General features: G+C 36.6%; 2 protein-coding genes across 7 annotated transcripts in view; both read right to left on the bottom strand.

The window, feature by feature from the left end:
* Nucleotides 1–2,539: 2,539 nt before the first annotated feature.
* LOC141428009 (syntaxin-1A-like) overlaps nucleotides 2,540–27,497 on the bottom strand; it is a 90,599-nt gene continuing 65,641 nt past the window's right edge. The window contains exons 4-9 of one of the 6 annotated variants that reach the window (XM_074087670.1): nucleotides 25,979–26,053; nucleotides 25,157–25,413; nucleotides 23,221–23,358; nucleotides 22,327–22,437; nucleotides 10,663–10,776; nucleotides 2,540–6,878 (exon numbers count right to left, since the gene is read on the bottom strand). In XM_074087670.1, coding sequence (XP_073943771.1) covers nucleotides 10,699–10,776; nucleotides 22,327–22,437; nucleotides 23,221–23,358; nucleotides 25,157–25,413; nucleotides 25,979–26,053 — 659 coding nt within the window. In that variant the 3' untranslated portion in view covers nucleotides 2,540–6,878; nucleotides 10,663–10,698. The other 5 variants (XM_074087668.1, XM_074087669.1, XM_074087671.1 and 2 more) reach the window with 5 other exon arrangements.
* LOC141427712 (uncharacterized) lies at nucleotides 8,820–9,179 on the bottom strand. The gene has a single exon (XM_074087307.1). It carries the CDS (start codon nucleotides 9,177–9,179, stop codon nucleotides 8,820–8,822), a length of 360 nt encoding a protein of 119 aa, XP_073943408.1.

Raw genomic sequence — 27,497 nt, 5'->3', positions numbered from 1 at the left:
TTTTTTTTAATACATATTCATTTTGTAATTATTCCTGTTTTACAAAATAAACGCGTTTAATTAAAGTCTTAGGGGCTGTTTCAACATCCATTGATTAGTGTTAACTGGCGGTTAGGTGTGATGCCGTCTCTATTTGTTTTGTTCGAATAGACGGAGACTCTTCCGTCGCTGAACATGATATTCGCAAAACATGATATTCGCAAAACATGATATTCGCAAAACATGATATTCTCAAAACATGATATTCTCAAAACATGATATTCTCAAAACATGATAATCTCAAAACATGATATTCTCAAAACATGATATTCTCAAAACATCATATTCGCAAAATCTAAATTACGATTATCGATAATTATATCTCATTACCCCATTTATTTATTTATTATTAGTCATAATTAAAAGGAAGTATAACCGGCCTGTTGAATAGTTTTGTATTAAAAAGGAAATATTTGAATAGGGTATGACAGGCCGTAAAATCGAAGATGTCGAAATTCATTTATGCACTGAGTGTCCTTAAAACTGATACCAATATGGAGACAGCTTTATCAGCGTACTACGCGTATGCGCACGCCTGGTTGCAATACGGTGTGATACTATGGGGAGCGAGCACTGACTGCTATCAATTATTTGTGATGCAAAAAAAATGCATTCGCATACTCACAGACACACGGATACCTAACAGCCAGCTGCCGCCCGCACCGCACTTCACAAAACTAAAAATGTTAACACTTCCGTCCATATACATATTGGAAGCGGCACTGTTAGTCAGGAAACACGCAAACCTATTTACGACAAGAAAGACACTGAGATCACACAGGCAAAATAAAATACAATTATTAATACCAAAAACTCAACTAGCTATGTTTAAAAATGGCCCCTATTGCCGATGCATACGCATAGCAAATAAAATACCGGAAATGATCACTTCGGAAACCAACGACCATGTACGATGGCCTAGTGGTTAGAGAACCTGACTACGAAGCTTGAGGTCCAGGGTTCGATTCCCGTGTCGGGGCAGATATTTGTATGAAAGTTTGTGTTCTCGGGTCGTGGGTGTTTAATATGTATTTAAGTATGTATCTATCTATATAATTATATTTATCCTTTGCTTAGTACCCATAACACAAGCTTTGCTAAGCTTACTTTGGGAGTAGGTCAATTGGTGTGAATTGTCCCGTGACAAATAAATGTTTTGTTTTGTAATAGTGTTTTAAATAAATAAATGTATTTATTTAAAAATAAGTGAAAAAATTACTGCTAGAAAAATGTTACTATGGAATTAATGACTTTTTAAATGATACACTATGAAATGATATAAATGTCCCTAGTTGATTGTTATACATACTTCTTTTAAGAAATACGAAGTAGTTGATGATTGACATTAATAATAATATTGAAAATAATAATTTGGTTACAAAAATTCACAATAAATTCTTATTATATTAGCATTAGTATTTTAATGACATCACTCCTCTAATCCGTCGATATAATTAATAATTGGAGTAAAATAGTAGGTATAAGGATTATCATTTTCAAACCCCTAACAGGGTGTCGTGTACCTACTATTTAATAATATGTCACCTAATGTAATGAACATGACTTATGAATGAATAAATGATTTATGGTTCCGACCACATGAGTAATTCTGACGTTATTATTACGATTGGTGCTCAAACTTTAAAAATGGGGTAATGAGGTATAATTATCGATAATCGTAATTTAGATTTTGAGAATATCATTATTTGAGAATATGATGTTTTGCGAATATAATGTTTTGCGAATATCATGTTTTGAGATTATCATGTTTTGAGAATATCATGTTTTGAGAATATCATGTTTTGAGAATATCATGTTTTGAGAATATCATGTTTTGCGAATATGATGTTTTGCGAATATCATGTTTTGCGAATATGATGTTTTGCGAATATAATGTTTTGCGAATATCATGTTTTGCGAATATCATGTTTTGCGAATATCATGTTTTGCGAATATGATGTTTTGCGAATATCGTGTTTTGCGAATATCATGTTTTGCGAATATCATGTTTTGCGAATATCATGTTCAGCGACGGAAGCCGCCAGTTAACACTAATCAATGGATGGTGAAACAGCCCCTTAGTACCCATTTTAAAGTATTTCTTACCCATCCCTAAGACTTGACAGCTACTAAATTGCACCTCCGATAGCGGGGTCTAATAATTACTACAGCTGTATACGGGATATTAAGTAAATAGCGGATAATCTACGACCTGCGCGTAGACGTTACCTTTGAGCGTCACGGTCGGCAAAACGCGACAGCTGAAAATCATGCCATAGGCGCCATGTCGGCATTACGTAGCGCCTATGGAGCGATTTTCCGATTTTTTTTTTGTCGTCTGTGGCCGACCATGGCGTTCAAAAGGTTAAGACGTTCTAAAGAAGTGAATTTTGCATTTGTAAAAACGTCATCATTTTAGAGATATTATTTATTTGGACTTATATTTTTTTCTTCAAAAATGCCACCTTTGTTCAAGTTTTTGACTGTGGTACTCTATTCCTTTTTTTATTTATTTTTATTTTAATATTACTGAATACATTTGGTATTAAATAAATATTAAGGGATCCGTAGTCTTAAAAGGAACCCTTATAGTTCGCCATGTATGTATGGCCGTCCGTCCGTCCGCTGGTTAGCTCAGAGGCTGTTGGTACTAGAAGTGTAATTTTGCACGAGTTTATACATATGTTAATCGCGCTAACAAAATGGTAATATGTGTGAAAAAAAATCAAGATAACGCTACACGTTAAGTGGGCACAAATTTTTTTTTACGTCTTAACGCAAAGCGTGGCGTATTGTGGGATAGATCCTTTGAAAACAATATTAGTTGGCAAAGACCATTTTTTTTTATTTAGGGATCCGTTTACAAAACATTATACCTAGCTGTAAATGCTAATTTTTGTAGAGTCAGGTCCTCTACAAGCTAAACCAAGCTAAACTAAGGCTAGAAAAATCTGAAAAAAAAAAACTTATATGTAAGTAGGTAGTTATTAAACTCACTGCTAATAATAGTCGATCTAAATTTATTATTGAATATTTGCTGCATTAGTACCTACGAAACCCACCTACCTGCGCGTGACCCAACAGGCCCTTGGCCCTTGTTTTGTAACTATGAGTTCAATAGCTAAGTTTATTTTTGCGTAAAAATGCTTAAATCTAATAACCAGCCACCTTAAAAACATGTTTTTTTGTGTAATGATAAATGAAGAAATAGTATATTGTTCAACAAGGGACTAAAACAAGCCATAATGACACGAGATGTTTAGCCACCGGAGTAGGGTGTGGCGAAGAAGAGAACCATACTCAAAAACATATAAATTATCTTATAAGAAAAAAAAGCACAAAAAAAATATATCTCGAAAATGGCGGCACATTGCATAGATCTAAATTCACTTTTTAGAGCGATCTAAATGCTCTCTATTCGCGCAGTCTATATAGATAGACTCTATCCACTATTTACCTTACGTCCTGAATATGATTCCGCATTAAATATGTCGTATGTTTTGATTCTACAAAGTGGGGCAGCCTGCACGAAACGGCGGGCGGCCGTAAGGCTCGGGAGCCTCCGCCCTCCGAACCAACGCAACAGAATTGCCCACAAGACACACACTTGATTGTAAATCTTTAAACAAGCCTAAGAAACCGTACTGTAATTAGTTCAGGATTACCTTTAACACTTACTAGCTATCTTCTGTTAATGTAATAAAATGCTATATGAATTGACACATAAGTATATAAACTATACTAATTGTGTACTTATACAAAATTAGCAATCCAATCAACAATGCATACTATTGATTATGAAAATATCTATGCTTTACGACAAGATTGAGATTTTGTAAGAACGCATGCGGTCGCGTCCGCGCGGGCCCCGTCCGCGCGTCGGACTGCCCGCGCGGACGCGCGCCTTGATCACGATAACGCCACGTTATTATGTACACTAGTAACAGAAGAATACAACTGCAATATTACGATTAGTATTATCAGATTATTAAGATCATTGAAAGCCGACTAGAAGTTTGGTTATGCCTACTCTAACACTTTATTTTACAAAAGACTACGCGGGTGCGAAGTTTTGCCGCACGCGCTCGCAAACTCCTTCGTCCCTGGGGACGGGGAGCACGCTCCACGGTAACTTGTGCGAAGTGTCCCGGCGGGCGATGGAGACGGGGCCATGAGCCACGGGCGCCGCGGCCGCGGGGCGCGCAAACCGCTAGTCACTACCATTAACTTTACTTTGGTGTCAGGTACGAGGCCCCGACGAGGAGTGCCCTCGACGAGACCAATAATATTACATACTTAGCCTAAGATACGATGAGTCGAGATGCGTCTAGCTAGTGTCAGCGCGATGCTAGGTCGGGTGCCGGCGTCGGACTGGCGACGGGAAGACAAGCGGGGCAATTGACTGGCGAGTGGAAACACGCGACTGACCTCACTTTTTAATGAAACTACTGAGAGAAAAGGAATTACCTAATTTCTCTACTGTTACGAAGGCAACTAGATGAAATCCTACTCTTAAGGATAAAAATCTAATAATGTTAACTAGCTAAAATTAACATTGCTTGAAGTTGTTCCGTATGCAACTGCACGTTAGGTATACTGTTAGGTACACGAGTTCGTAGTCAGAAAGAGGGCTTGGGGGCAAACGGGAGCTCCTGCCCGTGCGCTCGCGAAGCCCGGCCTCGATACGGCTAGCAGCGAGCCGCCGCGGGACTACCGATATGTAACCACCAGATATTTTTATAATATACTTATGTTATTACAGAAGTATGCCTAGTGTGTTGGTGCTCAATATTATCGAGTGACTTTTTGCTAAGAAAATAAAGATAATGTAGATTGCCACAACAAAGAGTAGAGCTTACATGAGGACGCCATTCTCTACAGAACGTACTGACGTAATTTCTCGACTTGACTGACTTCCTTTCTACTCTTTTTTGTGGGACCCCACGAATGCATATGCTATAGGTCAGTAGGTACTTAAATTGCTGAAGACTCTGGTACTTTAAATTTATTAAAAAAATATCCTAGCTAAAACAGCTACGTAAATACATTATGTATTACTGTACAATGAAGGGCGTCTTAGAAGTAAGAAACGAAATTACTTCCACTACAAATCTGATCCGAACGCCGAAATATTTTAAATATAAGAGTGTCTATTTTTACGTAATTTTTTTTAAATTACTCTTACGGTTTATTAAGTTTACTCTCACAATAACAATTCATTAATTATAATGTTAAATTAACTAAACAACAACTGCATCTACTATCACACATTCGAAAGTTTAAAACAATTTTACAATTGCAATCGAACATCATTATTGCTACGGCGACGGCGCCGGCGCGATATGCTTGGTCCGGCGGCGACCGGCGGAGGGGCGGCCCGCCTCTACACACTTGCAATTTTATTAAGACTCATTTCATTCATATCGTATGTTTTTTTTAACCAGGCCTTCTAAAAAGCTGTCATTCATGAATCACGACCGACCCCTTACTTTATGCGATTCGTCTCCACTGGATAAAGGCTTGCACTGCACTGTTCTGGTAAGCGGGCGGCAATTGAAAACTATCACAGATAGGATATCAAACGATATTGATTGCTTTAGCTTTCAAGAGCATTTCTGATGCCAAATTATTCGCCAATATCTGTTTCCATTGCAAGCGTTGCGCGGGCGGGCCAAGCCGCCGCCGACGGGCGTCGCCTCTCTCTGTACGGTGCGCCGTGGCCTGACACCTACCTACCCCTCATTCCCAACCGCGCATCCCAACGCTGGACTTGGCTACACACGCTTCTTTCAACATCCCCTTCACCCCTCCTGCTATACTCCTCCCAACTTATGATATGACCAACTTTGTCCTACAGAATCGGCCTACCAACTTGACGAGGTATCGATATATCTACCTACATCTAATGTTTGATTATCCTTCGCGATCGATTCAAACATTCTCTGATAAAAATACTGATTAGATTTTTTTCGATTGGCATCAATACTTGTAAAACTGCCATTTGAAAAGTGGTTGATATTTTTAGATTAACTATATCACAGATATGATATTACTTATTTTAATATCATACCATGATTATATTACGAATAACACAATGGAAGCTTATAAGCTCCAGCCTAGCCAACATTTTAAAAATTAAGTTATCTAATTCCACGGGCTTCGTTTTGTGAACTGTCTTAATTATTATATAAGCCTGCAGTGGACATCCAGAAACTTTTTCAAAAGAGACAGGCTAAATGTTTGTCTGTTATTAACGTATCAACTATAAATATATTTTATTACTATATTCAAGTGGAGTATTACTTCCTAGTTTATTCATTAAATAAACGAGTCTCCTGTACACAAAATGGACATTGAACTGATAGGTCTCTGTGGATCAGTACACAGAGTAGGTACGCTACTGTACAAAGTTTTGTGTATGCCTGGTCTATCTATGCCTGATCTCAATTAGCTAAAATCCACTTTGCGTACGCAGTTATACAAGAGTAACATGAGTATGCAAGATGCTGATTAACAGTTACTATGCTATATAAATAAATATGGTTATCAGTTTGATATATTAGAGCCAGAAACGCATTGTATAGTAGAACTCACGTGTCTGATGCCGTACTGAATGCCGACAGAGAAGCCGAACATTGCCACAAATAGCCACAATGGGGTTGCCGATTACTCTAGAATGTGTTTTATAAGTAAGAATATACTTTGAATGTTACATAGATCGTTCTAACAACAAATGAAACGTTACAATGGTTCGCTATTGATGCTTTGCTCGGCGTTGCTGTTTCCAGGTGGGCTGCAGGCACCGGGTACGCGCGGCGTTGTCTCTTTGCTTGACGGTCCTGGAAACACAAACTGCGTAAGAATGTCGAACCACAACTTACGACCGCAGAGACTATTAATGACTATTATTAAATTTTAGTAACTATTTTATAAACAAACGTTTTTCAGGCATTTATCTTCGATTATAAGAGATCAAGATCAATATTCGTAATTAGTAAGGAGAATTTAGGAAAAAGTAATTTCGTGTTACGTATGTTAGTAGAGTAGGTACGGGTGGAAAAAAAAACGAAAACAAGAGTAACTACAAATATTCTATGTTATCGTCAATAAGCAGGTGTATGAACCACTTTTGAAATGAAACTGGTGTTGTGAGTTTTGAAGGAAATAGGGTTTTTGTCGAGTTCAGTAAAGATTAAAGGAAAAATCGTGTTACAACTTGGGACCGAGTTTTATTCGCCAAGTAAGCTGAAATATTAATTTCCTAAAGGCCCCATAGCACATGCTCGTTACTAGCATACTATTAAGCATGCTTATAAGCATGCTAGTACCTAAAGTATCAGTATGCCATAAGCATGCTTAATAGTAGCACGTGTCTTATACATACACACATTTTATGTAACATTTGCTCAATATAGCACAGGTAAAGTAGGACTTAATACGACGGTTTGGCGGCAAACATGTACATCAATGAAACTTTGTTTCTAACTTTTATCTTGGCACTAGAAATGAGGATCTGCAGAGTCCTAACAAAATGTATGCGTCCTACCCCCCTCCCAGGGGGTATGGGCAGGACCAACTTTTTAAAAATGCAAAATTTACAAACTAAGCGAGTGAGGTGTCATTTTCTATTTATTTATTTGCGCTGAATCGATTGAGACCAGAAAATCCAGTGAATTATCCAATTTTGGGTTTATGCAACAATGTAGGCTTCTCAGGATCACTGACAGCAATCAGTATTACCATCACATCCACATCTTGAGAAACTATTGTTGGTAAGTGATTTTTAGGCTGTTCTATGTTTTCAAGAAAAACCCTTTATTATATGTCGCAAAATATTGATCCCATAATACATAGAAAATGACACCTTTTGAAAAATTTGCATTTTTTATGCATTGCCCCCTGCCTGCCCATACCCCCTGGGAGGGGGTAGGACGTCTTAATTTTGGAAGGAGTCAGCAGATCCTCATTTTTAGTGCCAAGGTATAAACAAAGTTTCATTGATGTACCTACATGTTTGCCGCCAAACTTATTTTTCCTGTACAGTCGCCATCAGATATTTCGGAGCGGCCAAGGTGGTCAAAAATATCGGCACATGCACTCTACTATTAAGGTATTAGAGTTCTTGTATCGATATTTTTGACCACCTTGGCCGCTCAGAAATATCTGATGGCGACTGTACATAATACTAGCATGCTTTCCCGCTAGTAACTAGCATGTGTAACAGTAGCTTAAGACCTTAAGTATACATAATTCAAACCCTTACCCATCATGTTCCATAGAAAACAAGAGAAATTCGGAAAGTACAAAACAAATTCGCAAATGAGTAAAAGTAATTGGTTACATAATTAGAATTAGATACCTACGGCATCAGTATTCTTTCTAAAGTACATACATACATACATATAATCACGCCTCTTTCCCGTAGGGGTAGGCAGAGACCACTTCTTTCCACTTGCTACGATCCTTACATACTTGTTTCGCTTCGTCCACTTTCATTATTCCCTTTATACATGCTCTTCGGTTTAGGGTACTCTTGACCTGGCCTTTTTTCAAGACTTCCCTGATTTGGTCTCGAAACGTCCGCCTAGGTCTACCCCTTCCAACACTTTCATTCACACTCGCTTCATACACTTTTTTCGTCAATCGTTCTTCATTCATTCTCTCGACATGGCCAAACCATCTCAGCATACCTTTCTCAATTTTTGTCACTACATCTTCTTTCAGACCACAACGTTTCCTTATCTCACTATTTCCTATCCTGTCACTCAGTTTAACTCCTATCATACTTCTTCCGCTCTCATCACAACTACATTTATTCTGCTTTCATGTTTCTTCTGCCATACCCAACTTTCACTTCCGTACATGAGTGTCGGAACCAACACCCCCCCATGCACAGCCAAACAAGCCTTGTTAGACACCTTCCGACTGTTCATAAAGGAGTGCAAAGCTCCATTCACCATGTTTCCTGCATTCACTCTTCTTTCAATATCACTCTCATACTTTCCATCTCTTGTAAACTTTGAACCCAGATACACAAACTCATTCACCTGTTCAATTTGTTCATCTCCAATCACGATATTGCAGTCTGTCACTGTCTCATCTCTTTCAAACACCATCACTTTCGTCTTCTTTACATTCATCTTCATTCCCTTTCTAACAAAAGCTCCACTCATAGCAGTTACCATCTCCTGCAACTCCTCCTTCTCAAGTATGCCACACTCCTTCTAAAGTATGCCACACTATGTGGGTTTTTTTTTTACCATCTCAGACTTTTAGCGCATGGCTATATAATCTGGTTAGCCATGGAACTATTGCAACTCTGGCGAATAAAACGATAACAAAGTAATATTAAAGGTGCGAGATTTTATAAGTGCTCAGATTAGAGTAATCTGACAACATAGAGTAATAAAAATACAGTTATTAAATATAAAAGAATTGACACAATAAGTAGGTACAACATAAGAATTGAAACTATCATTACTTCTAGATAAAATATTCATGCATTTGCATATATTCATGCCTGCCTGCTGTATGATAATTGATATTGTATGTGTGTGACAAAGAGAAATCTTAAGTATGCGTGTTTAATGTTTTATCGTTCCTTAATCTGGCTCCACACCTTTCCAGAGTTTATCTATTTTATCATTTACATATTGCAATAAATAATAATAGATAATGAAGTATTAAAAACCGGCCAAGAGCGTGTCGGACACACCCAAGATAGAGTTCCATAGGCATTACGAAAAAAATCAAATAATACTATGTGCGTTATAATAACACAATTAAAAACACTTACTACAGTCTTAAAATCTATTACCAGAAAAAGAGCGTATCTTCACGGCACTTACGTCCTTTGGTTGAGAAGCGCAGTTTTTCGGCAATAACTCAAAAACGGTACCTATGATCATGTTGAAACCAATTTTCGTTGAAAGTATTTATTAAGCGTTACCTTATAACACTCCATTTAAAGCCGTGAAGCCAGACGACAAAAGTCATTTCTCACTGATAAATTGCAAATTATAATTACTTAATTAATTCCAACTGAAGCAGATAGGTATATTTTTTTATACATCAATATCAGTGAGCTAAGACCATTAAATATGTGAAAATACTGTTACAGTGTAGATACATGATTTATTGGCGGTTTGATAATACGTTCAGCGCAGATTGATTTAATAATTATGTATGTTTCTTTTTCTATAGGCTCTTCAGCTGATTATTGATAGACGCATGCAAATTTAAACCCCCAATTACTTTAATCCAATCTCGGTAGCAATTTCGGCAGACTAATAGTACACCTAAGATGATTACATTTAACTGACAATGTCGAAAACAAAACAGCGTCTACTCAATGATTAATCAAAAACTATTATGAATGCTGTCTATGAAGCCCAGTAAATGTGCGCGTCAAACCTGCCCCCGTTCGACCGTTTAAGAGAAGAACGTGTTATAGACGTAGCCGGTCGCAATGAGGCCGAGCACGAGCAGACACAGCATTATCATTATCTTCTTCTGCACAGTGAACAAATACAACACTCATTAGTACTAGAAGTGGCCGGCGAGCGTGCGCCGACCGCAGCCGGGGCGGCGGTCGCGTGCGCTCGCGGCAGCGGGGGGGTTTACCTTTGAGCATTGGGCGGTGGCGGGCGGCGAAGGCGCTCACATGAAGTAGGACGACACGTAGCCCACGACGACGAGCCCGAGTATCAGCAGGCACACTAGGATCATGATCTTCTTCTGTTGACGCGACGAGCATGCAACATTACGCTTTACACATGGCCGCGCCGCCGGCGCTCCGACCCGACACATCGTTATTATAACAAAAAGGATATCAACTCAACTGCAATGGTCTATAAAACCACAGGTGGGTGCGTCATTTGCCTCGCTACAGTAGTTGGAAAAGTTCACGGTTAAAATAAAAAATAAAAAATGAAATAAAAATAAATATAATTAAAATTTCTTATCATTATTATTTACATTCGTGAGTAAATATTTATAACGATTAAATTTACATTTTAATACACCGTGCGTTTTTGCTCGGAGTTTTGATTCGGAAAATACATAAGTATACATATCTAACCTTCTCAATGTTATTTTATTAAGTACCTAATAACTTTAATGATGAATGGCATAATAATATATTTCACAGTCTTTCGATTAATTTTGTATTGTGCATGTAAGCTGTGTACGTTTACGCAAGTACCTAACAGAATTTTTCAATATTGTAAAGCTACAAATAGAATCTACTAAATAAAATACCATAATTTATATTTTAGGTAATCACAGTTAACAATTTTAATACAAAATATGCAAGAATTAGTAAAAGAGCACAAAAAAAAATCTTAGATTAAAATTTAAGCAATAAATTTCCAAATATATAAAAAGCTTCAATTAAATGCAATACCCTACATTTAGCAAAAAAGAAAAACAGATATTAAACTTCTATACGATTTGAAACAAAACAAACGTAGCAAAGTACAACCAACGCCAACGTCCTTACAACCATACATAATTTAAATTGAATTAATAATATTTATGGAATATATTCATTAATAAATCATTTCCACTAAAAATGAAAACAGCAAAAAAAAACAGATCCTTTTAACTATTTACATTCGTGACTAACTGCTACTAACATCGACATACAGACTTAAATGCCAAATTGTCCAAAATTATATTGAATTTGAGGAATATCATTAATGTATTCCACAGACATATCGATAGTCTGTAATATATTCCCGTGAATGACTTAAGTCAAACAAAAAAAAAACAAATTTCGATTAAGGAAGTGCCAAATGCTTAACAAAAAAACGAATACTGTTATCTACCCAATAGCAATTGGTCAAGAAAGATGCATAAATCTCAGATTCCATAAAAATAAAGTTAGAACAAAATAGACTAGAACGTTGATCCGTCGCGAACGGAAAACATCCTCTTTTTCGTCTACGGGCAGAGGAAAAATCTGATCTATGGTTGCGCATACACATAAAACATGAACTTGTATCTTCATGTAGTTGCTTAATAAATTCTTCCGGTATAAACAATAATACTTAAGTAAATAAATAAAAACTACTTAAATTTGTGCGTGGTTACATAATAGTATCACCAATATATTATAAGTATAACCTTAGCTTGTTAGTATAGACTCGATAAAATAGGAAGCTTCAATAAATCAAATATTGGGAAATATTAGGTCCCATCTACCTAAGAACATTAACATCATCCTACCTTCCTTAATGGAACTTCCAACCTATCTTCTTGGTTGATTTCAAACAATTGTGAACTAAATGCATGGTGTCCGGACATAATATATTGTGATGATCCCATATCTTTAACTCACCTAATATTAATATAAATGTATTTACATAGTTTTTTTTTTAAATATTATAAACTAAATTAGTGATTTCGTGCTTTGTTATCAATTTTAGAACGTGTGAGTTTTACAATGGCAATGAATTGAGAATAGTGTCCGAAATCAACTTATGCTATATGAAACAACATCAGCTAAGCTTTATAAACCACTACTTAATCTAAAGCACAATCTAACGTTATTGCACTTTACATTATATTGTCTTGAAATTGTCTAATACAATTACTACAATTAGCAAAAATATAGTCTACAAAATCGTTACTAGTGATGAAATGATTTTGGTAGTATTGAGAAACTGACGTATTCAGTCTGCAACAGAATTATAAACACGATTTAAGGTTTTCCCATGATATAGGTAAGTACATAACAGCAGAACTATCGTTTATGTAAACGAACAAAGCTAGACATTTCTAACATATTTACCAGTTGCTTTTAATTTCTACATAGAACCGGTACTCCCGTGGTTTCGATCGTGTTGATACATCTGCTGCTGACTGTATGTACAGATCTACTGAATAATGTTTTCCACCGTATTTTGTCGCATAGGTTCGTATTTAGGTATATTCAAAGTTTTAAGTTTGTATTTTCTTTGCTTTCTCAATTAGCCTCAGTAAACTTCAATAAACTAATAGAATATAAAAATTCAGTAGTAGTTGAAAAAGTAAGATAGGAACTTATCCGACAAAATCTGTATACTATTTCTGAACAGTAGAATGCAATAATATATATACAGCCATAGCGTCGAAATATGTATACATCGACCTTATGTTTAGTGGCTTAAAAATGTATAGATATTTTTGACGTCTTGGTAACGTGTATACAGGATGGCCCATTTATATTGGTCAGTCAGTATGGGAAAGTCTGAAACTATATGACATACGAAAATTTCTTCTTAGGAACCAAGACATCGATTTTAATAACAAGAAAAACTTGTTGAAAAATTTGTGGACACTTCGAACACCTACTATAATACATTAAAGTATGTGAAAACAATGCATTTTATTCATTTTAGACAATGTTTCATGGACACATTTACTTCTTAAGACGTACACAATCGATATCTAAATAGTTTTAGTTTTAGTTTTAGTTAAAGTTTTTTTTTTTTTCAAAACAACCGGGTTCGATTCCCGAGCTGAGTACAGGTTTTTTTTTAAATGCATGAATGCAGTTTTTCTTGTTATTAAAATTGATGTCATGGTTCCTAAGAAGAAATTTTCGTATGTCGTATAGTTTCAGACTTTCCCATACTGACCGATATAAATGGGCCACCCTGTATATTTATGCTTTTGACCGTACATGACTAATTTTGCCTGAATGAACAATTGCAGAGCTATTTCAATTCATACATATATATTCCAATCGATTTATCTCGAAACTAAACTACAATCCGTGAGCTCTTAGAAAAACCTTCGGGTTTCGGGGAAATCGGAAGGATTCGTGTAGTAGAAAATGACAATTGTCTTTTTGACTTAGTATCTAGCAATCCATCACGCGAAGAGTGCACACGTTGTGTTCTCATTGATTTATATAGAGCAGTTAAAACCACTATTTACTCATTTATTTAGGTTACTATTTTTCGGAAATTTATTTCCACGGGCAGTCAATTTAAACAGGTATTTCTGTAAATAGCCGATCACGGGAAATTGTTTATATTGTATATAAATATTTTGTAAAGAAGATGAAAGCTTCAAGAAAAGTGTTGATCGTAAATATTTTAATAAGGTACAAGACCGAGTTATAGAAGCAACGGGGATTTCGAAAATTACATTAAAAAATACGAAACGAAAGCAGACCAAAACAATTTATTTGACATACTCAAGAGAAGTAGATACCGTATAACAACAGCTCTATATACTTCCAAATAAAAGTAGTGTGATAAGGCGGGGTGTTCTCTATTTAAATTAACGATGGAAGAATTCGAAAATGCTGATTTTGTTTTATTTGTATCGTGACAAAAATTCATACTGTGTTAAAATTAGAAAAAGATAAAGAAGCGTAATATTATTACAGTAAGGTTTATTTGGTACTGATGGTTATTCTTTACATAACTTTTTACGGTAACTTTGATTTGCAAGTTGATAAAAGAACAGAACCCCATACCACGATCGCGTGTCATCTTCTATACCCGAAGCATGCTTCTAAAAATCCGAAGGTTTTTTTAAGAGCTCACGGAGTGTAGGTACCTGATAGGCGTCTCGTAATTTGGACGACATCAACGAAATTCTGAAGTATGACTATTTCAGTATGAGCTATTTTTAATTAAAAGGTCATACTAAAGTAGTCGATACATAACCATGATCATCTAACCAGATTGTTAAAACTATCTAGACCCTTTCCTAGGTTTTCTTATTTTTGGCGAACTGATTAAGAGATAGCTGTAGTAAATTTAGAATACACTTATGATACGAAAGACAATAATATACAAGCGTATTAAAAAAATATTTTAGAAGTTTAGAAACATCATAAATCGTGCCCTTACACATTATGTCAGTGAGATAAAATGTTAAGAGCTCGACTTTTATACCTGCTGAGCTGGCAACGTTGCATTTTTGTTAGTTTTCTCGATTATTCCATAAAAATTTAATGAAAATTAAAAATGTAGTCTATTAGAACTGTTCTTAATATATAAGTTAATGTGTCTACTGCAATAATTATTCGTGATAGACTTTTATATTCTTTAAAAACTAACAAATGTTTATTGGGCATTTTTACTTTAAATGACGCAACCTATTTTTTTTTTCAGAATTGTGTAATCCTATGTTCTCTGTACTCAGAATCACGAGAACTGATTTTGACGAAGAAAAAAAAAGTCGTACTTGTGATTCTGAGTAAGGAGAATCCAGAATTACCTACCTACCTAATTCTGATAAAGTTATGTTGCGTCATTTAAAGTAAAAATGCCCTATTAACGGTTTTTAAATAAAATAAAAGTCTATCACGCATAATTATTGCAGTAGACACATTAACTTATATATTAAGAACAGTTCTAACAGATCACATTTTTAATTTTCATTCAATTTTTATGGAATAATGGAGAAAAACTAAGAATAATGCATCGTTGCAAACTCAGCAGGTATAAACGCTCTTAATTTATACACTCATTTTATTTCACTTAAAGTTTCAAGTTGGCCAAGAGTTTATTTATTGTAAAGTGGGACCTAATAAAAAAAAAGACAAAGATCCGAAAATCTGAAAAATAGCACCGATTTCCATGAGTAGACATGAGGTGGTAATAATTTGCCATGGACGTATGCGTAGGTAGATGTATAGGGAAAGAGGTAGACTCTTATGTTACCTGAATGCAGATATTATTTAAATTATGAAGGTTTTCGGTTTACATTTATCATGTAAGTACAAAAACTAATGAATTAAATCAACCCGTAGGTACTTTGAATAGCATTCAACATTCGTCTACCCTTTTACGAATCATCTACTATCATCGTCTAAAACACTAAGTAACAATGATAGAAACGTTGCCGTAATTAATTTAAGCTGAATACAATTCTATGATACAGAGGCGAATATCAACGTAGAATTTTTCTTGATTAAATAAACCGTAAATAACGTCCAATGGGCGGCGCGTCGCGGCCGGTCGTCCTTCCATTTAGCTCAGCACTATTGCGAGCACAATTATTAGGATAACCAGCGTAACAGAGAGGCATATAATGATGAAGATTTTTTTCTGCAATGACAAGGGAAAAACAAAACAAAATAAAATATCTGCCAACTGAAAAGCACACGGGAATGGTGTAAAATATAACTACACTAATTTTTTACGTAAAATGCTGCAACTTTGCACGAAAGTTTATGAATTTTAAGAATATTTATTTAAGTACCTATACATTTTGTAAAAGTATTTGTAAGATAATTGAAGATATGAGTCGCAAAAAATTTTATAACAAAAAATTGAACCGACTACAAAAAACCATGAAAATAATTTTCTACCAGTCTGAAGTCGGTCGGTGCCTCAGCACGAGCCAGCAGGAGTGATTGAAGCCCAATATAAAGTGCGTAATTGAGGTAGGTGACTATAGGTCCACTCCTGCTGGCTCGTGCTGAGGCACCGACCGACTTCAGACTGGTAGAAAATTATTTTCATGGTTTTTTGTAGACGGTTAAATTTTTTGTTATAAAATTTGTTTTTCATGCTTTTTGGTTTAAATAATATAAGATACAATAGTTTAATATCAACTGCTCGTCACCTTTTACGAACGATTGCTTTTTCCGATGCGGAGACGTTCACTATTGAGGAGTCATGGTGCTTCGGATCACCACCCGTTTTACCATATGCATTACGAGGAGCATAAATTACTTAGCAACTGTGTCAAAGTAATTAAAATTCAACCCGTGAAATACTTGTTATTGAGTAGTAACTCCGATGGTCAACTGTGGTCTTCATCATCAGTTTCACATCACCAAATGATGATTTTCAATAGCAAATGCACGAGTTACTGCTAAATATATCCAAATTATCATAGGTGTCCCTACAATATTTGAAGTTCCCTCGATTTCCTTAAGATCCGATCATCAGATCCTAATTTACAACTTATGAGACCTAATTGAAAGCATTCCTAGACAAACAAAAAAAAATTTCAGATCGGTTCATAAATTAAAAAAAAAACCCGAATTGATAACCTCCGCCTTTTTTTTGAAGTCGGTTAAAAATATATAGTTTTCATAATTTATTTAGATTCACGTTACATCTACCATTACAGTCGTAATGTATAATAGTGTTATTTTTAACAGTAGAAGCCATCAAGTGGTAGAGAAATTTGTGACCAAAAACTGCAACATTGCCTCTGAGAAAATTAGTAATATGCACTAGGTTCCAACTTGGTGGCTTGAAAGCATTGAACAATCGCATTTTTAGGGTTCCGTAATCAACTAAGGAACCCTTATAGTTTCGCCATGTCTGTCAGTCTGTCTGTCTATCTGTCTGCCCGCGGCTATGCTCAGAGGCCGTAGTACTAGAAAGCTGTTATTTGGCAGGACTATACATATTAGTCACGCCGACAGTGGTAAAATAAAAAAAAATTTAGGGCACCTCCCATGGACGTACAGTGGAGGGTGTTTTTTTTCTCGACTAACCCTATAGTGTGGGGTATTAATGGATAGGTCTTATAAAACCACTAGCGACCCGCCCCGGCTTCGTACGGGCAAAATAAAAAAACCGGCCAAGTGCGAGTCGGCTTAGCCAAAATCGTCAAAAAAAAACAAGTTTGCCGTACTGGAGCCTCCCTTAAATATTAATTCTATTTTAATTTAAGTAATTATTTCTTTTTAAAGTGAATGAAAATACAAATAAATATTCTGTGAATATTTCAAGCTATTCTGTTTTTAGTATTTTGTTGTTATAAAACTTATAATGGCAACAGAAATACATCATCTGTGAAAACTGTTTAGCTATCACGGTTCATGAGATACAGCCTAGTGACAGACAGACGGACAGTGGAGTCTTAGTAATAGGGTCCCGTTTTTATTACCCTTTGGGCACAGAACTCTAAAAAGGTCTCTAAGCGAGGGCACTTTACAGCCCATACACCCTTTACATTTTTCAGCTCCAATTCCCAAAAACAACACCCGACCCGCGCTAAACCAGAGAATAACTAATAGTACCTACTACCGTACGGAAGGGACTCTCTCGAACAAAAGTCAAGTGTAAGTATAAATCGTTGTCTACTCCTACGACTTGTGTTGGGTTCAGTATAATGGCTGTGGGAGTTGGTGGTGGACACAGTGAAGTACGGTGGTGCTATTGCCAGGCAAGAAGTCATCGCCTGCGAGACCAAAACGAGCTGGAAAAGAACTCACTCTCTCTGCTTGAATATGCTTACGATGTAACGCGTGTGTCTCTTGTGTTTAATAATTAAAATAAACTGTTTCTTGGTGTAAAGAAGTGTTTTCGTGCCACCACCAACTCCCACAGCCATTATACTGAACCCAACAACTTGCACCCGAAATTGAAACTTATCATGTTACACGAGCGTTCATATTCCGTTCGGCACCGTTGACTCGAAACCGGTTTGGCGCCAAGAGCACAGGGTTCCCACTTACGGATGAACAAAGATAACAGTGGGTACTAATATGAATTCAATAAGCTATAGCTTTAATAAATAAGTAAATAAACTTTAATGGCTACAAAACAAGAATATTTTATCAGCAACAGCAACCATTTGGTAGTAGGTACCTCTTTGTTCAATCTTTAGTGATATTTTTGTTTAGTTTGTTTTAAGTTGGCTTGACAAAGTGCCTACTTACTTATAAACAAACATTGAGCAAACTTAGTTACTTAGGCAATTGTAATTTGTTTTAAAATGGGTCTGAAATGTTTACTTTTAAGTGAATTAAAGGGTATTCAATTAATAAGGAATCGACTTTGATTGTAAATACGAAAATCTACTAAATAAGTACCCGCAAAACTATATTCCTTTAGATGCCCTAAAATCCTTGTCATACCTAACAATCTTGTTCTCATTATGCACGAGAACTTATACTAATTAATATACAATTTATACCAGTGAGCACCATGAGGTGCACAGAAAAACCAGAAAAAGAGACCAGCGCTGGGAATCGAAACCAGGTCCTCAGCAATCCGTGCTGCGTGCTATAACCCCTACACCACCGCTGGAAAGGAATCTAGACACGAATTTTTCCTATGCATACATATCTCAGGTTGCTTATTTTTACTACACTACTTATGCAGCAGCACTAGCGACATCTATGTTCCGCTCTCATCGAGAGACGTCACATTCTTTCGGAACTAACCGCTCACCCAGACAAGAGATGTCGATACTAAGCAATCAAATTATGATTGGTTTTTGGAGTCATTTTGTATTTTTTTATTTCAACGCCAAATTTGTTACTTTTACGGGTATCCCGTGAAACCATATCGAAAATACAATATATATTAAACTTATTATGTACATTCTATTGCACATTGGACCGCACGAGGCTACACAACTTGGGACAAACGAGACTAGAACGCTGGTTTTTTTTTTAAATAAGCATACGAAAGGAAACCTAAACTTGGAAGGTTCCGTACCTACACAATACGAAATCCTTAGAAAAATATTACTTGATTTTTTCGTAATGGCCACGGATCCCTATCTTGTAACCACGGTTTTAAAGTTATGTCTAAATATCAAATGTGGTCGGTCATTATCAGATTAACGTTATATTTCAATACAAGGAATAGTAACATAGTAGGTACGGTACACATTTCATTTCTTGTATAGAAACCAGGGATGTTATAGAAACCTTGACTTTACTATTTGACGTGTATATGACTAACCTTTAGTCTAGCTTCTTGGTAGGTAAACTCTTCATTCCTTATTAATATGTAGCACAATACGACACGCTCTTGGCCGGTTTTTTTGTCAGGTATGCAAAGTAGAGAAGTTTTAAATAGTATTACCATACCTTTTTTTTAAAAAAAAGCCAGGGTTATGCCAAATAAATAATCATAATTCAAATGGTACTTAACTAAGACACACACATAATATGAAAAATCGTCATGAAAGCCGTTTTAATTTTTTTTAAGCCGGAAATTGTAATAGATATCATTTTCGACTAATTTTGTAATTAAAAGTTATTAATTTTCGATTCTAGATGACAGACAGCTGACTTTAACGCTTTTGACGCCGAAAATCGACTAAATCGAGTTTTCAGATAAATTACAGTATTTATCCCATTCTAAAAAGGTAAAAATAGATAGCCGTTTGACGAATAATCGTAGTTTTTTTATAGCCAAAGTTGCATCGTGTTTGCAATGTTTCAGCATTTTACGTACGTGAGAAACATGCATGTTTCGTTGAAATTATTAATTAGCAAGGTAAGTACCTAATAATAATAAATGCTTTAAAAATAATATCTAACTTTGTATTCATGTATTAGGAATTTTTCAATCAAATAAATTCTTGGCGGTGTCAAATTAATGTGAAACACGTGGAGTTGCAAAGTTGGACGCGGTAAAGTTGTGAAATGAAGTATGTTCCTAAAACCACCAGATGAATATGCTTTTTACTCGACTACGGCAAGTAAAAGGAGGGTTATATACATATGCATTGGGTGCATAGAACTACAGCCCAAGCTTTTTCACTCTGAGATGAGGCCTGTGCCATCAAATAGCCTAAAACTTCTCTGATTTTAAGTAAATGTATACCAGCAAAAATGGTTATTGTTTACTTGGCAACTTCATGCTCTATTTTCTTTATAAATAGGGACCTTCACCACCACCGCCACCACCAGCACATCTCGGTCTTTTTTAATTTAAAATCAGATATAAACTGAAAGTAAACTAAGTAGATAATAGAATTTTATGCAACTGTATCGTAATAGGGGTCCTTAAAACACGAGTGTGGGTTTATGAAACGAGGTGTAGCCGAGTTTCATAAAAGAGTCACGAGTGTTTTAAGGCCTAATTACGTACAGTTGCATACAATATTTTATCCATATCCATATATTACATCCTCTAGCATGTGTTCAAGAACCATTGAGAATGACCTGCATTAACAAGAACTAGGTAGGTATGTCTGCCCCACGAGCTGCGCCCGCTGCGCGCGCGACGACCTGCTGCTGCACGTCGTCGCGGCGCAATGGTTTTTTAAACGTATAATTGAGGATTTACTATATGGGTGTAGATAAATAATGTTTAAAAGATATTCAAATTCATATCCGATTTTATTTTACTACTAAACAATGACTCTATCAGCAAGCCTCACACCGAAACAAGTAACAGACAATAATGTGCAAATTATTAACAAAAAGCCTTGTTGTATAAAAAATGTTGCAAAATTAAATGAACCTATCAAAATATTCTGGCTTTAATATAAATTACCGCTATTTACAATGTTATTTGATCGCGTTTTAATGCAGCCTCAGACGTGCAATTACCATGCGCATCGCACGTGCTTTATATCCGGTAAATGCAGGTTAAAAAAAAACCATAACAAGAAGGAGAAGATAATGGTAACTTATTGCAGAGTTCCTTTTTATTATTGCCCCGGTGTCCTTGTTAATCTCGCCGGTGTATGTTAGCGGTAGTATTGCATGGCGGGTAGGTTCCCTTTATTTACCTTCCGCGCCCTGGCCATCCATTTACTGGCTTTGATGAGTTCCGTGCGGCCTGTGTCCACGTAGTCTGTGGTCTGCGTGACATGATGCTCGATGCGGTCGACCAGCTCGCCCTGCTCGCGGTAAGGGGGGCGGCGGGGGGGCGCGGGGCGGGACTCGCGGGCGATTGGTTCATACATACGGTTTATCATACCCAGATTAAGTATTGTTACAGGAACCAACCAAATTTCAGCTAAACCAGAATGGTTAAGTTAGTCGAAATAAATAAATGAATAGCCAGAAATAAAATACATCCTAAAGATAATGCTACAGATATATTACGACACCCAACACAAACGAACATGTGATACGAGAGACACTCAGTGTTACCTTAAGATGAGTAGAGATGTTAATAATTGTAATTAGTATGAGAAAGGTGTTGTTACATAATAACACGATATTATACAGAATTAAAGTGATAATGTTATTCAGATTATTGGTTATTATATAACAAGTATACCGAATACCGAAGGCAAATTACGCACACACCAATGACAATAGAACAGTAAGATTCAGGAACGAGGTTAGCCCGTTTCCATCCAGTGTTAGTTAAAGTTATGGTTACACAACAGTCAAAGCGGGAAGTGTTAATGCACAGATGACAAACAAAATATAAACAATGGTTTGAACCAATCACCGAATGACTGAACGTGAACAAAATGCATGGTTACGAGGCGAACCATTCACAAACGTATCGTAACATAACAGGGTGGGACAGGGAGTGGGACGCACGGGCGGGGAAAGGGGGACAAACAAAACAAAAACGCATTAGCAACGAATGAGCCGTACTGGAATAATGAACTCACCCGTCGAGCTTTGCTCTGATATTTTAGGGCCTTCTTTGTGTCTTGCGTGGCAGTTTGGACATAGTCCACAGCGTGCTCTACATGATACTCAATGCGGTCGATCATCTCTCCCTGTGCCCAGAGGAACTCGTTTATTTACTACTTTCACATCACATACATACATACTTTTTCACTTTAAAAAGCAAGCAATAATCGTCAAAATTTCAATAACTTATTGCAGAAACATATGGATAATATAATTTCACTTTTCACTTAAGAGTTTTACTGCTGAAGTAACTTAAAATATAATGCTGTTTTTTTCATTTTCCAGTGACATAATTATAAATCCATTTGTACAGTTTTCGCATTGTAAGATAGTACAAGGACTGTAACTATTAAAAGACCCCCGGCAACAACCGTTTTGTATTGATGAGATAACTTGTATGGGACAATAAGGAACATTGTGACAGCCCGTTCGAGCTACCCTATGGACGTTTGGACGTACTGTTCACAGTGCACCATTGTGTAGTCACTGGGGGCGCAAAATTGGAGTCTAAAATTTCGTCGACGCTAAAATCATCATCATCATCATCCCAGCCTATATAGGCCCCACTGCTGGGTACAGGCCTTCACTCAGGATGCGAGGGCTTAGGTCAGTGCGGATTGGGACTTCACTCGCACCATCGAACAACAACTCAAATTTGCGCAGGTTTTCCTCACGAATTTTTCCTTCACCATAAAGCTAATTTCGCACATGAATCACGAAAAACTCAGAAGTGCGAGCCTGGATTTGTGCCCAGGATCCTCTGCCACGAGGCTCCTATGAGAGGCCATAGGTTTTGACTTAGTCACAGGCCACCACGCCAAAATATAACTTTGTAATAGTGAGGGTAGGCAATGTGTATGTGGTGTGACCTGGCTCTCGACAAGCATCGCCATGTCCATGAACATGTCGTGCAGCTCGCGGATGGACGTCTCCAGCTTGATGATGTCGGCGTGCCGCGCTTCGATGTCGGCCAACGTCTGCTTCGCTTGCTGCGTCTCCATTATGATCTGAAATACGTGCGCATATCCCATTAATAACTAGACAATATATGGTCACGATCACTGGCGAACGATCAGATAGTTTTTGACTCTTATCTGGCTCCTATTTAGTAAAGTTACAAGTGCTACAATTCTACATAATTGTTAAGTTTCTCATACAAAAAAGTAACAAATATGCAGAATTGTAGCACTTGTAACTTTTGTTAAATAGGGGCCTGGAAATAAGTACCTATAAGTAATAGTAGTTGTCTACACAAGTAAAACTAGTGATGAGCTTTTGTATCATATAAATTGTGTTGTGATGACTTGATTGGTATCGTTTATTTTATTTTTTAGAGCATATTAAAAGCTTGCTTATAAAAATGATTTTTACGTTTATTCGCTGCAGCATAGGTACCATCAGCCCAATAAGTGGTCTATCAATTTTTGAACAAGTTCCTAAATAATGTAATGTAATGTCCTAAATATGTCGCTAAAGTCGAACTTTCAAGTTGACAGACACGTCTATTGGCATAATTGTTTTATGACATGCAAACGATTATCAACTTTAGGGTGGTAGGCCACATATTTGGCTGATGGTACAATATTATGAGCATCCCATTTTTTTTTTAACTTCTCGCAGCATTAGTTATATCTTTTGTATACACTTCGGTGTTTTCTTTTTATGAATTTATTTTATTATAACTACATCTTTTAACTTTCTATCTTTCATAGTAAATATCAGCCTCTGAAACTGAAAGACTTACAAAAGCACAAATAGAGGCATCATTGGAACAAACAACTCATCGCGATAAACTGTTGACCACCCAAAGCAAGACCAATAATTATATAATGATAACGACAGTAATAAAACTAACGAAGTAATTACTTTCGCTACAACCGACGCCAGCAACACAAGCGTCATATTTTATGCACGCGGTAATGCGATTTCCGAGTAACATACCTATATTAAAACGCGAAACTAGCCTATACAGCAATTTCATCGATCGACTAATTATTCTGCTGCAGTCAATTCACGTTATTGTTACGAACAAGAAGAAATAGGTCGATAATTTCATCAAAATTAGGAATGTTTCTCAATAATTAATGAATCGCACACAATTTAAATACATTGTTTATCCTATTTTCATATAACAGCGAGAATGAGTAGAGCAATAGATTGGATTTCATTTAGTACTTCATTTTGACCGCTGCTTAACTTTAGGTACTACCCGGTAGCTACGATATTTTAAAAACAATACTAAAATTACCCTTGACTTACATTGACAGCGCTCCGCCTGAGAACCAGCTTTTTAATGAACATGTATTATGCATTGTGCTACCGTAATGCTAGGTGCAAATAACTGCCGTGTTATATGTAAATCTCAGTTAAGTAAGTGACGTTGAATTTAACTGTCTGCAGGTAGTTGTAGCACTTATTATGCTGGTCATTTACGTCGCCCAAATCATTATATATATTAGGAAATAGTTAAGACTCGCTTTTTTCTCCACTTCTGTTCGATTAGATTAGTTTGAATAATTTCTCCGGATATTGCACAATTGTAAATTTCCTGGTAAGAATCGGTCAGTCTCTTTAATCGTATTCTGTCTGTTCGAAGATAAACCAATGATCAAGCCGTCTGTCGTCAAAAAGACGCTAAGGCTACGTAGATACGCACAATGCGGTTAGCCGCGCGGTTTTAACGTGCCGTCCCTCTTTCAAAGTATCGCTTGAGAAAGAGACCGCACGGTTAGCTAAGGGACCAGCTCAAGCCATAATATCGAGTGATTTCGAAAAGTGTAAGAGGAAGATTAATTGCATGCTTACCCCTTGAGTGAAGACAGCAGGGTTATCCTGCTCGAGCATGGTCTCCAACTCCTCGTCCGTGGTGTTGCGGCCGGTGATCTCGAGTTGCCGGAGTATCCGGTTTTTGCACCGGTCCCGGTAGTCGGTCTGCGTGCGGTTGTACTCGGTCATAACCTCGACGAACTTGCGCGAGAGGGTCGAGTGCTGTGTCTTTCTTATCCTGAGATCCGCCGACGATTTGTTAGAGTGCTCCTCCTGTTCGATGTTCTGCTCTATGTCTGTGAATTGTATCGTAAGGGATGCACTCAGCCGATACAGTACATATTTAAAAAGAAATTTTACTTGTAGATAATACGAAAACAATCTCTGAAAGATACAATAATAACGGGCGCGGCTTTTAATTGTCGAACTGCTGAAAGCAACATAATTAGTTCTGCTTTATAAAAGCATGTTAATTAAAAGGATTCTAAATACAGAGATTCTCACCATCCGTGTATTTTTTATGAATTTGAGTTCCTGACTTATAGAAAATCCAGTCTGTCCATATTTGATTCTGCTACCGAAATTGATAAATAAACCACTACAAACTGTAACTAAACCTTCAATGTTAACACGAACGTAGTTAGTTATGCTTAAGGTATAATTATGTTTATTACAATATCCCAACCCTCAGAACGCTGGCTTGTGCGTGTAAGAAAAACATTTGACTAATTAATAAAAGCATAACCACTCCTGAACTTGATACAAGTCGGCCGCAGAAAGTTCCCGGGAACAAGCACGTATCTCATTCCACAATGTGCGTAAGTGTGACAATGGAAATTTGTACGTGTGAATTTAACTTACGTTTTAACTTTCCTCTGACTTTGTTAGCAGTTTTCTTAATGTCAGCCATGAGATCTTCTAATTCGTTCTTTGTTTCTGAAATAAGAAATGTTCAAGTTAAATGGGAATAAATTGTGTGAGTATAGATAGTGCCATCTACGAAAACGCGCCCCACCATTTTCCGAATGAGGGGATGGCGGGGTGCGGGGAGTTCGACTAGACCGTCTGGTCTGTGACCGTCAGTCATGACTAGTCATGAGGATAAGCGGTCAGCCGCTCGATGCAAACGGGTAGTGACAGTGAAGTCCGCGTTACGAAAATCTAGATACGTCGGAATTGTTGCTCTACTTAATATTTTTACAAAATGTCTAACTATATCACAATAAAACTTAATATAACTTTTTGCGTATTTTATTTATATATCTGCAGAGAAAGAAAAGTCGCTTATATGTCGCTTTCCAAATCTCCCAATATCTACAAAATGTTTTGTGTTTGTGATATGTACAAAATATTTTTTGTATGTACAAAAAATCACGTTGATTGTTTCTTAGTTCAGGAGAGACGAAAGGATAAACACATACATACTTCCTGGCGGTGACATGGTGTCGTATGGAATTCAAACTCACATCAAATAAATTTACGAAAAATGTACTACATTGTACGCTAACAAAAAAAATAATTGTACTACTTACGAGAAAAACGTACGTTCAGGTTCTCAAGTGTTTATTTTTTTCTACGTATAGTTTTTTTTTAAATTAGCGTACATTTTTTCTTATTTACAAAGAAAAGACTACTGCTACAATGAAATAGATAGCGCCCGCCAGGAAGTATCCTTCCCGGCGGTGACAGATTGATCACTGTTTTCTCGTAACTACGGGTAGTACTTTTTTTTATTAGCGTATAATTTCGTACATTCTTCGTACATTTTTTGACGTGAGGTTGAATTCCATGCGACACCATGTCACCCCGCCAGGAAGTATGACACTCAAATTCACTCATAATATTCATCCCAGCCTATATACGTCCCACTGCTGGGCACAGGCTTCCTCTCAGAACAAGAGGGTTTGGGCTATAGTTCCCACGCGGGCCCAGCGCGGATTGGGAACTTCACACGCACCATTGAATTGCTTAGTAGGTTGTGCAGGTTTCCTCACGATGTTTTCCTTCACCGCAAAGCTCATGGTAAATTTCAAATGTAATTCCACACATGAATTTGGAAAAACTCAGAGGTGCGAGCCGGGGTTTGAACCCACGACCCTATGTTTGAGAGGCGATAGGTCAAACCACTAGGCCACCACGGCTTTTTTTTCTGTGTTTTTTGTTCATAATATTGATAAGGATTAATTGCTTGTTATAAAACTCTTAGATAATTTTATTTAAAATATATAACATCTTTATTGATCTATTAATATCTACATATATATTGTTATGGTGGAGGGTTTTGTTATGTTATTGTTATCTATAAAACTATTACCTAATAAGGTAATAATATTACAAGAAATTATTAAAATCAAGTAGAGTATCTTTCCAGCTGTCCGTA

Source organism: Choristoneura fumiferana, chromosome 5 (assembly GCF_025370935.1).
Source record: "Choristoneura fumiferana chromosome 5, NRCan_CFum_1, whole genome shotgun sequence".
NCBI classification, from domain to species: Eukaryota; Metazoa; Arthropoda; class Insecta; order Lepidoptera; family Tortricidae; genus Choristoneura; species Choristoneura fumiferana.
Note: the sequence above shows the minus strand (reverse complement) of the source record. Positions and strands in the feature narration are given on the sequence as shown.

Bases quoted from the DNA above. Each gene is read 5' to 3' on its own strand.
- LOC141427712 (XM_074087307.1), bottom strand. From the start codon at position 9,179: ATGAATGTAAAGAAGACGAAAGTGATGGTGTTTGAAAGAGATGAGACA.